The sequence below is a fragment of the Misgurnus anguillicaudatus genome, chromosome 23 (genome assembly GCF_027580225.2).
Source record: "Misgurnus anguillicaudatus chromosome 23, ASM2758022v2, whole genome shotgun sequence".
Taxonomy (NCBI): domain Eukaryota; kingdom Metazoa; phylum Chordata; class Actinopteri; order Cypriniformes; family Cobitidae; genus Misgurnus; species Misgurnus anguillicaudatus.
Window position 1 is genome coordinate 8,805,684 of NC_073359.2, and position 10,963 is coordinate 8,816,646.

General features: G+C 39.1%; 1 protein-coding gene across 1 annotated transcript; it reads left to right on the forward strand.

Moving 5' to 3' along the window:
* The first annotated feature begins 1,010 nt into the window (after window positions 1–1,010).
* LOC129453184 (vitellogenin) lies at window positions 1,011–7,864 on the forward strand. Its single transcript, XM_073862217.1, has 28 exons — window positions 1,011–1,147; window positions 1,274–1,294; window positions 1,390–1,541; window positions 1,634–1,885; window positions 1,962–2,119; window positions 2,200–2,352; window positions 2,441–2,591; window positions 2,692–2,849; window positions 2,961–3,126; window positions 3,217–3,342; window positions 3,423–3,641; window positions 3,722–3,939; window positions 4,050–4,147; window positions 4,276–4,400; window positions 4,485–4,586; window positions 4,680–4,799; window positions 4,886–5,066; window positions 5,153–5,261; window positions 5,362–5,547; window positions 5,666–5,777; window positions 5,864–6,071; window positions 6,153–6,493; window positions 6,586–6,630; window positions 6,725–6,802; window positions 6,883–7,089; window positions 7,175–7,317; window positions 7,403–7,541; window positions 7,641–7,864. The coding sequence occupies exons 1-28, from the start codon at window positions 1,108–1,110 to the stop codon at window positions 7,761–7,763; spliced, it is 4,131 nt and encodes a 1,376-aa protein (XP_073718318.1). The 5' UTR covers window positions 1,011–1,107; the 3' UTR covers window positions 7,764–7,864.
* The last annotated feature ends 3,099 nt before the right edge of the window (window positions 7,865–10,963 follow it).

Below are 10,963 nucleotides of genomic sequence, written 5' to 3' on the forward strand. Positions count from 1 at the left end.
TAGGGGCCGTTTGCATGTAATGCAAGTGTCATACAGTATTGTGGTTTAAAATCCGCTTGGTTCCAGACAGGCGTCCTATTGCGGCATAAGTATATTACCCAGATGAGTTATGTGAATACTTTGTTCTAGACAAACTAGCTATTGCGGGATAGGTACATTTACTTGACATTTTATGTGAATGCTTTGTTAAAGAAGAATGTTTTAAGTTTAGACTTAAAGTGATCAGCCTTTATATTTAGATGTGTCTGCTTCACAAACACTTTATTTTTAAACGCCTAATTGTATTAAGGTAAAATGGCACATATTTAGAGTTTAACTTCTTTACAAAGCTCTATCAAACAAAATGCTAACTGTTTGATTATGTTTTACTTTATAATTGGGGCAGCCCAGTAGCAATGTTGCCTCACAGCATGAAGGTCCCCAGTTCAAGCCCTGGTTAGGTCAAGTGGTGGCCTTTCTGAGTAGAGTTTGCATGTTATCCCTGTGGGTTTACTCTGGGTACTCCAGTTTTCTCCCACAGGCCAAAAACATGTAGGTAAAGGCCACCACACAATAAAAGGTAATCGGGCAAATTTGGGCCAGTTTTCACCCTTAAGACAATCCTAGGTAAAGTCCCTGTTGTCTTTGTGGTTGTACCGATTATCTTATTAGATTTTCCTGTGGTGCATGGCGCGCTAAGAGATCTGCTTGGAAGCACATCGGAGGCACTCTGATCAAAAACATGTTGACATTGGCCCTCCAGGACCGAGTTTGGGTACCCCTGGTTTATAGCATGCACACACCCATATCAAATATCAAAATTTTTGGCAATATTTAAAAAACAAATATTAGAGAATTGAAAGTGTGATTTAGTTTTACCTAACTGGACTTTTAGCATGAGCTGACAATGTATTCTGGACATTGTCCTAGTGAATGACCAGATGACAGGCCAGGGTAACCTAACCTCTATGTTCAAATCAGTTGACAAATTGATATGCATCTAATTGATATCTATGTACAAATCAGTTGACAAAATGTTAATAATTGATTTAACAAACAAAACTTTGTCAGCAAAAATTCACTATAAAAACTCTGTCCCTCTGTGGAGATTTTCACAAACCACCAGCCATGAGAGCTGTAGTGCTAGCCTTGACAGTCGCCCTTGTGGGTAAGTCATTTTGAATGTTTTATTTAAATATAATAACTTTTTAAATGCATTTATTGGCAGTTTAAAGAAAAGCTTTACAATCCTTAATTAAACAACTAAATGTGATTTTTGTTTTGTTTCTTATAGCATGTCAACAGATTAACCTTGGTATGTATTATGATTTGGTTAAAAGAAATCCTTTTAAACCTTGCTATTTTAAGCATAAATGTAATATTTAAAAATTGAACCTCAACTCTTTTCAGTTCCTGAGTTTGCTCCTGATAAGACCTATGTGTACAACTATGAGGCTCAGCTCTTGGGTGGTCTTCCTCAAGAAGGTCTGGCCAGAGCAGGAATAAAAGTCAGCAGCAAGGTTCATCTCACCGCTGTGACAGAAAATATCTTTCTGATGAAGGTATACACTGTTAAGAACCTAAAAGGTTTTGGGAGTAGCAGACTCCAGCTCTAATAGCATTACTATATTTAAGTAAAAATGTTTCTATACAGCTCATGGATCCTGTGCTCCACGAGTATGGCGTCATCTGGCCCAAGGATTCTTTCATTCCTGCCACTAAGCTCACTGCAGCACTGTCAGCTCAGCTTCAAATTCCCATCAAGTTTGAGTACGCTAATGGTGTGGTTGGAAAGGTATTTGCCCCAGCAGGAGTTTCCCCTACTGTCATGAACTTGCACAGAGGAATCCTCAACATCCTTCAGCTCAACCTCAAGAAGACCCAGAACATTTATGAACTGCAAGAGGTAAGAACGTGACCAACATACCTTTATAATCCATTTGAAGATCTGCTATCTAATTTGTTTTTACTTTTCTTGAAAGGCTGGAGCTCAGGGAGTGTGTAGGACCCACTATGTCATCAATGAGGATCAAAAGACAAACCACATTATTGTCACCAAGTCTAAGGACCTCAGCCACTGTCATGACAGAATCATAAAGGACATTGGCTTGGCATACACTGAGAGATGTTCTGAATGCACACGGGTAATACAAAATTCAAAAGAACTAAAAGACTTTATATATTATATATTATATAAAAAATGGCACTTTCTCTATTTCAACGGAGGGATAAGAGTCTGATTGAAACTGCAACTTACAACTACATCATGAAACCATCTGCAAATGGTGTACTGATAACTGAAGCAACAGTTGAGGAAGTGCATCAGTTTTCACCCTTCAATGAGATGCATGGAGCTGCTCTGATGGAGGCAAAGTATGATTGGTCCTGTTAAAAATTCTACAAACAAATTGAATAAGCAATTTTTAAGGAGTTAAGATTAAGAAATGACAATTTGTTTCAGACAAACATTGGCTTTTGTTGAGGTTGAGAAGAACCCAGTTGTTGCCAATAAAGGCGATTACCTGCACCGTGGATCCCTGCAGTACGAGTTTGCAACTGAGGTTCTTCAATCCCCAATTCAACTCATGAGGATCAGTGATGCACCAGCCCAGGTTAAATATTAAAGTTAATTTACGAATTACGAATTTTCATGTTAAGAAAGGGCATGAATATTGTTAACCAGGACAACACCTGAATATTGTCTTTCATTAGATCATAGAGGTCCTAAAACACTTGGTCACTAACAATGTGGTCATGGTCCATGATGATGCTCCACTGAAGTTTATTCAGCTCGTTCACCTTCTGCGTGTCGCCACCATGGAGAATACTGAGGCTATTTGGGCTCAATTCAAGGACAAACCAGTTTACAGGTAAAAATTATAATTTCATGTAATGTCAATAAGAATATACATTGAGATCAGTTTTTCTTATTCTTATATTTCTTTTGTTCTTATTTTTTACTAAAACAATCAATCTGTTAGGCGCTGGCTTCTGGATGCTCTTCCTGCTGTTGGGACACCAGTCGTTGTAAAATTCCTTAAGGAGAAGTTTCTGGCTGGGGAACTTAAAAATTATGAATTCATTCAGGCTCTTGTGATGGCTCTGCAAATGGTGACTGCTGATTTGGACACAATCAAGTTCACTGCTGTGGGTACATTTTACTCTTATCAAAGATTTGTAAATATTGCCTGAGCCAAACTTGATTACAGTTTCTTTTATTATAATCTTTTTGAACAGAGTTTGGCAATGAATGAGAAAGTCGCCGCAATCCCAGCAGCACGTGAAATAGTCATGCTTGGATATGGTTCTATGATTGCCAAATACTGTGATGCAGTACCCACCTGCAATCCTGAGCTCCTCAAGGTGAACACATCAATCTACCATTCTGATAAGGATTTTAACTATTTAATGTTTTCTGATTGTGCCTCCATCAAACTCCACAGCCTATTCATGATATTGCTGCAGAAGCCATTGCCAAAAACGACATTCGTGAAATCTCATTGGTTCTGAAAGTTCTGGGCAATGCTGGTCACCCTGCTAGTCTTAAAACAATCACTAAGGTCCTTCCAGGACTGAGAACTGCGGCTACTACTCTGCCCATTAAAGTCCAGGTTGATGCCATCCTGGCCCTGAGGAACATTGCCAAGAAGGAGCCAAAATTGGTAAATTTCAGAAATGGTTGGAATTCAGTCATAGAAAACCAACTGTGTACATTTCTCTAACTCTTTGTTTCTCACCTCAGGTTCAGCCACTGGCCTTGCAGCTCTTAGTGGACAGGGCTCTCCACCCTGAAGTGCGCATGGTTGCTTGCATTGTGTTGTTTGAGTCAAAGCCCTCAGTGGCTCTTGTCTCCAGCCTTGCTGGTGCTTTGAGACTTGAGACCAACATGCACGTGGCAAGCTTTGCCTATTCTCACATTAAGTCACTGACCAGAATCTCTGCTCCTGATATGGCATACGTGTAAGTATAAGAAACCATTTTCAAATTAAGTATTTTATAATATTGTATAATACATAATATAGATATAATAATATTTGAGCACAAGAGATAATCATGGCTTCTATTTTCAGTGCTGGTGCAGCAAATGTTGCTATCAAACTCCTGAGCTGCAAGCTGGGCAGGCTTAGTTACCATTTCAGCAGAGCCCTTGAGCTGGACATCTATCATAGTAAGTCAAAATAATAGTACATCATAATAGTCATCAAAGATGCACCATAAGCAATTGTTTAATTCTTTATTATGTGAAACTACAATATGTTATTGACTTATTTTATTGGATTATTTCTCAATGTGAAGCTCCTCTAATGATTGGAGCTGCTGGTAGTGCCTATATGATCAATGATGCCGCCACCATCCTGCCCAGAGCTGTCATAGCTAAAGCACGTGCCTACCTGGCTGGAGCTGCTGCTGATGTTCTTGAGGTGAACAATTAGGAGTATTTTCCTAAATATCAGACTGGTTTAAGATACTTTCATTGCATTTACGTGGTGTCATCTTTAAAACAGATTGGTGTGAGAACTGAAGGAATCCAAGAAGCTCTTCAGCAATCACCTGCTGCAGATCAAAGTGCTGACCATATCACAAAGATAAGGCGCACACTAAAAGCAGTAAGTTATGTCTAAGTTTAGAGTTTAATTGTTATCATTAAAAAACAGCATGGCATTTTGCCTACAACATGATTTCTCTTTCAATTCCTTAAGATCACCAACTGGAAGTCTCTGCCAGACAATCAGCCATTGGCTTCAGTCTACATGAAATTATTTGGACAAGAAGTGGCTTTTGTCAACATTGACAAGACTCTCATTGAACAAGCAATACCGGTATTGTGATGTCCTGTCGCTGATTGCTATAAATTTCAGATCTGTTACAATCAGAATGCTTAATTTTTCATCAAAACTATCATCAGCTTGCTACAGGACAAAAACAGCGTGAACTGTTAAGGGAAGCCCTTAAAGCACTGCAGGAAGGATATGCCATGCAGTATGCCAAACCCCTGTTAGCAGCTGAAGTGCGTCGTATCTTGCCAACAGCAGTTGGTGTGCCCATGGAGCTCAGTTTGTACACTGCTGCTGTTGCTGCCGCAACTGTCAATGTTAAGTTTTTGTGGGTTATTTTTCATTTTCTGTCCTATTTTATAAAAGGCATCTTGTTTTAATTTTGATCTGTTCATCCTTCAATGTTAAGGCCACTATCACACCTCCTCTTCCTGAGCAACATGACAGCTTAACTCTTGACCAGCTGAAGAGGACTGATATTCATCTGCAAGCTGAAGCTAAACCAAGGTTGACCATAAAAGCTGCATACCTTTACATGCAGACAGAGATAGAATATAAAACATATTTTTACAAATATAATCTTGATTCTATATATCTCTTCTTTCAGTATTGCTCTGCAGACCTTTGCTGTGATGGGAGTAAACACTGCCTTGATCCAAGCTGCTGTAATGGCCAAAGGAAAGCTTCGTACTATCGTCCCTGGAAAAGTAGTTGCAAGAGCAGACCTTCTCAAGGGCAACTACAAGGTGGAGGCCCTGCCTGTTGAGGTTCCTGAACATATTGCTACCATGAGGTAACACAGTTGGTAGAGCTGGTATAAAATGTATACAAAAATGTAAGAACTGAACCAAACAAAGTAACAAAAAGTAAAATAAAGACAGCTAAAAGGATCTCATATCTTTTTTGGACAGCTTTGAGACTTTTGCTGTGGTCAGAAATATTGAAGATCCCACTGCTGAGAGAATTGTTCCTTTGGTATCAGAGTTATCTGTTCAAAACTCTCAGACTAATTCTGGTGAACAGGTAAGTTTTTAATCAACTCCTGAACCTGGATATGCAGAAACATCCTAAAATTTAATTTACTTGAAGTTTTAATTTTTTCTGGATAGTCTTCAGAGAGACATTATTATAGTGCATCGGCTGAGGTCCGGTCTGTGAGAACTTCGGCTCCACTCCACAAGACTATGTGTTATGTTGTCCCATACATCGAAATCAAGGGATGTGTTGAGGTGAACTCCCGCAACGCTGCATTCATCAGGAATGCTCCTCTATATTACATAATTGGACAGCATTCAGCACGTGTTGCTATAGCAAGAGGTATACTTATGAACAACATAACATTCATGCAAATCAAAATCATTTAGAGAAAAATATAAAAATGTGTTGTTTTGTCTGCAGGTGATGGTCCTGCAGTTGAAAGATTGGAGTTTGAAGTCCAAGTTGGCCCTAAAGCAGCTGAGATGCTCAATAAGCAAATCAACCTTATTGATGAGGAGACTTCAGAGGGAAAGACCATCCTGTTGAAACTGAGGGAAATCCTGGAGGCTCAAGCCAAAAATGCTACTTCTAAGAGTAGCAGCAGCAGCAGCAGCCGAAGCAGCAGAAACAGCAGAAGCAGCAAAAGCAGCAGCAGTAGCAGCAGAAGCAGCAGCAGCCGCATCAACCGTTCCAGCAGTTCCAGCAGTTCAAGCAGTTCAAGCAGTTCAAGCTCCTCCATTTCCAGCTCTCGCATGAGTAAGGTGAGGAGATGGATTGTTGCTTAAAGTTTAGGTATTAGGTGTCATAAAGTTTCTCTAAGAAACAGGTATAATCATTTTATATGCATTTTCAGAATCCCACCATCATTGAGCCTTTTAGGAAATTCCACAAAGATCGGGTAACTATACAAAATTATAGTTGTTAACAGCAATGTAAAACAGTTTTATGATTTCCAATACAACATTTGTTACAAAACATTGTTCTGCTTACAGTTCATGGCACCCCATGGAGCCTCAAAGGCAAGAAGCAGTGGAAGCACTGGATCTAGTTTTGAGGTCATTCAGAAACAAGTGAGTCAATTTGTGTTGTGTTGTTCATAATACAAATCCAAAAACTACTATTATCTTACTAAAGTAACATATCTTTTTAGGCTAAGTTCCTTGGAAACTCTATCCCACCTGTTTTTGCTGTTTTTGCCCGTGCTGTGAGAGTTGACCGAAAACTCCTGGGCTACCAACTTGCTGCATATTTTGACAAGCCAACTGCGAGAGTGCAGCTTGTTGTGGCCGCAATTGCTGAAAATGACAACATGAAGATTTGTGCTGATGGTGCCCTGCTTAGCAAGCACAAAGTTGTGGTAGGAGTGGATCTTGAAAAAATCCAACTGAACAGATTTAAGTTGAATTGAAGTAAATTTAACACACCTCAAATGTCCTTTTTAGGCAAAGGTTGCTTGGGGTCCAGAGTGTCAACAATATCAAGTCACTGCCAAAGCTGAGGCTGGTGTTCTTGGAGAATTCCCTGCCGCCCGTTTGGAGCTGGAATGGGAAAGACTTCCAATAAGTGTCACCAACTATGCCAAAAAGTAATGTTAATCAACACACAACATATTATTAGGCTATTTAAAAAAATTAATATAACCTCTGCTCTTTGTATCACTTCTCAAATAGGCTGTCTAAGCAAATCTCTATGGCAGCTCTCCAGGCAGGATTCAAACTTGAAAGAGCCACAAACAGCGATAAAGAGATTGAACTGACCGCAGCCTTGCCAAATCAAAGGACTCTGAATGTCATGGCTAGGATTCCAGAGGTAAGAAGACAAGAATCATTCATTTAAATGTTTATGACTCACAAAGAGTAATATGTAACTTGAAAAACAACTAATTTATTTTTGTTTCTGCTGCTTTAGATGACAATGTCAAGAATGGCGATTCATCTCCCGTATGCTGTTCCCATCAATCCAGATGGAACCTTTTCCATTCATATTGATGAGGACATTCTGACCTGGCTTAAGAAGCAACTGGAGGAATAATTAACAAATTAGACTTAAATAAAAAATGTTTATATAATTGTTGTTGACATTTTAATTAAAAATGTTTGTAATGTGATCCTAATAAATTTTCAGCAAGCATCCGTGATTTGTAAATTCTTATTTTTATTATTACAACCTGCAACACCCATAATGAATGCAATATAAATTGTCAGCCTTTAGCTCAAAGTCTTTTGTTACATCAAAGCGTGCATGTTGACTGCAAGCTCTCCACAATTTGAGGTTTTAGCAACCGTTGATTCCCCACATGAAATCAGAGAAAGCACTTAAAAACTGGCTCTAACATGGAGGCTAAAGGTTTTGACCTCTAGTGTCTGTCACTAGATCACCTAGGTTGAGGTCAGAGAGTAAGGTTTGGTTTACTTCTCAGCTCTTACTGACTAGCTGGGCACATTACACTCACCCCCCAAACCTCAATCCCATATGGGGTCACAACACCAATGTTACCGGTCCTACTTGCTTGAGTGGGGCTCAAACCGGTCCGATACATGAGTCGGGCATATACAGTACTGATTAAATATATTAATGGAATTTACTTAGGGTCTGTAATTTAAAATTATAATAGTTCTCATATACTTAAAAACAATGTTTTTAATTTATTAAAATAATGAAAAATTATAAAACGGACACTCTTAACACACCTCACACCAAGGGAAAATCTGATAAGAAAATCTATAGCACCATCACGATAATCAGGACAAAGCTAGGATTGTCGGAAGAAGGGAAATCGGCCCAAAATCAGCCTGATTATCTTTTGGTGTTTACCCAGCATTACTGTTGTGAATTGGGGTAAGGTTACGAGTTTTGAACACTGACTTTTTATATTCTTAACCCTCTGGGGTCTAAGGGCTTTTTAGGGCCCTGGGGAAGTTATTGACATGCACTGACATTTGTGCTTTTTTTCAGTTGCTTAAAAACATATTAATGGCAAAAAACACTGTGTTCAGCACAAACTGGGCTACAATTCTATATGAGCTAGATGTATGTACATGTTTGTATTTTTGAGAGAAAAATGTCTATATGCATGGTTTTGGAAAAAAATAAAAACTGATCAAGCCAACTTAACATCATGATTATTTTTCAAATGTAATTGTAAGGGTTTTGTCTTGTGTTTTGTACTTTTATTTTGACACCCTGTTCTGTTCCGGCTTTTATTTTGTTCTTTGTCTGTCTGTTTTTGTTCTTTGTCTGCCTGTTTTTGACCCGAGCCTGTTCATCTGGATATTGTTTGTTTTACTGCCTGCCCTGACTTATTGCCTGTTATTGGATTACGTTTTGGATTGCTACTGGATGTGTTTGCCTGCCCTTTTGGGATTAACTTTATTAAACCTCTTTTGCACATGGATTCCACTCTCCTTCGCTTTCTTTAAGCACCCACGTTACAGTAATCAAGTTGAGACACACCAGCTTGATGCTGTCCAGCTTATCAAAGGAAAAAAGTACAATAAAGGCAATAGGTCAGCTGCATTAAAATACGATTTATGTCATATTTTGCTCTACTTTTATTTAAAGCAGTTTAAAAGCGAGATTAAAGGAAAAATGCTTTTTCGTTTATTCAATATAACCTTTTAACCAAACTCTTAAAATTGTTTAAACGCCTAATGGTATTAAGGTAAAATGGCACATATTACTTAGAGTTTAACTTATTTACACAGCTCTATCAAACAAAATGCTAACTTTTTGATTATGTTTTACTTTATAATTGGGGCAGCCCAGTAGCAATGTTGCCTCACAGCATGAAGGTCCCCAGTTCAAGCCCTGGTTAGGTCAAGTGGCGGCCTTTCTGAGTAGAGTTTGCATGTTCTCCCTGTGGGTTTACTCGACTCCAGTTTTCTCCCACAGGCCAAAAACATGTAGGTAAAGGCCACTACACTGGATTAAAACTGGATAGTGAATTCGCTTCTCTGATAGCCAGGGGAAGTACATTCCATAACCTGGGTGCAGCAAAAGACAACAATCTTTCCCCCATAGATTTCAATCTACACAAAGGCTGTTGGAGAGTGAGAGAATCAGCAGACCTAAGGGAGCGATGAGCCTTGTAACGACTGACTAAGTCACAAATATAGGAAGGGGCAATTCCATGCAAAGCTTTGTAAGTTATAGTGAGTGTTTTAAAAACAATACGCGACTGCACAGGAAGCCAATGCAGACTATAAAGCACGCCTGTTATATGTTGACGTGATGAAGTATGTGTAAGAACACGTGCCGCTGAGTTCTGTACATACTGCAGCCGTTTAATTGATTTAGCCGGCAAGCCAACAAACAGAGCATTACAGTAGTCAATTCTGTAAGTAACAAAAGCATGAGTAAGCCTTTCAGCATCAGGTGGTGTTAGAAAAGGTCTAATCCTTGCAATGTTTCTAAGATGATGGAAAGCAGACTTTGTAATACTCTTAATGTGAGAGTCTAGTGTCAGGTGAGTGTCAAAAATCACTCCAAGGTTACAAACCTGAACAGATGGAAGTACTAGACTGTCATCCATAATTAAATTAAGATTATTCCCTTTGTGAATGACTGCTGGTGTGCCAATGAGTAGCACCTCTGTTTTCGAGCAATTTAATTTTAACAAATTATGGTGCATCCATGTTCTTATTTCCTGCCCACACTCAGATAGAATTGTGGAGGTGCGAGTAGGATCAGACTTGGAGCTGATGTAGATTTGGGTGTCATCAGCATAGAAATGATACCCCAAGCCATATTTCCTAATAATTTGCCCCAGAGGAAGCATATAGACACTAAACAAAATGGGACCCAAAATTGATCCCTGAGGAACACCGTGAGAGGCCTGTCCAACTTGAGATTTGTTGTTTCCCAGGACAACAAACTGGGAACGATCAGTAAGGTAAGATTTAAACCAGCTCAGCACAGTACCAGTTATACCAAGCCACCTCTCCAACCTATTTATCAGGATAGAATGGCACACTGTATCAAATGCAGCACTAAGATCTAACAAGACCAAGATGGTAGAGGCTCCAGAGTCAGCTGAGATGAGCAGGTCGTTCATAACTCGAACCAAAGCTTTCTCTGTACTATGTCCCTTTCTAAACCCAGACTGAAAAGGTTCAAAAAGCTTGTTGGAAGACAAGTGTGAGTCGAGTTGTGCCGCAACAACACGTTCTAGAACTTTAGCAAGAAAGGGTAAATTAGAGATGGGTCTATAATTTGATAGATCAGATTTATTA

What these genes read in the sequence shown, in the direction of transcription:
- LOC129453184 (XM_073862217.1), top strand. Translation starts at nt 1,108, where the DNA reads ATGAGAGCTGTAGTGCTAGCCTTGACAGTCGCCCTTGTGG. An exon ending in ATGTCAACAGATTAACCTTG is followed by an intron (nt 1,295 to 1,389) that starts GTATGTATTATG and finishes AACTCTTTTCAG; the next exon opens with TTCCTGAGTTTGCTCCTGAT. An exon ending in ACACAATCAAGTTCACTGCT is followed by an intron (nt 3,127 to 3,216) that starts GTGGGTACATTT and finishes CTTTTTGAACAG; the next exon opens with AGTTTGGCAATGAATGAGAA.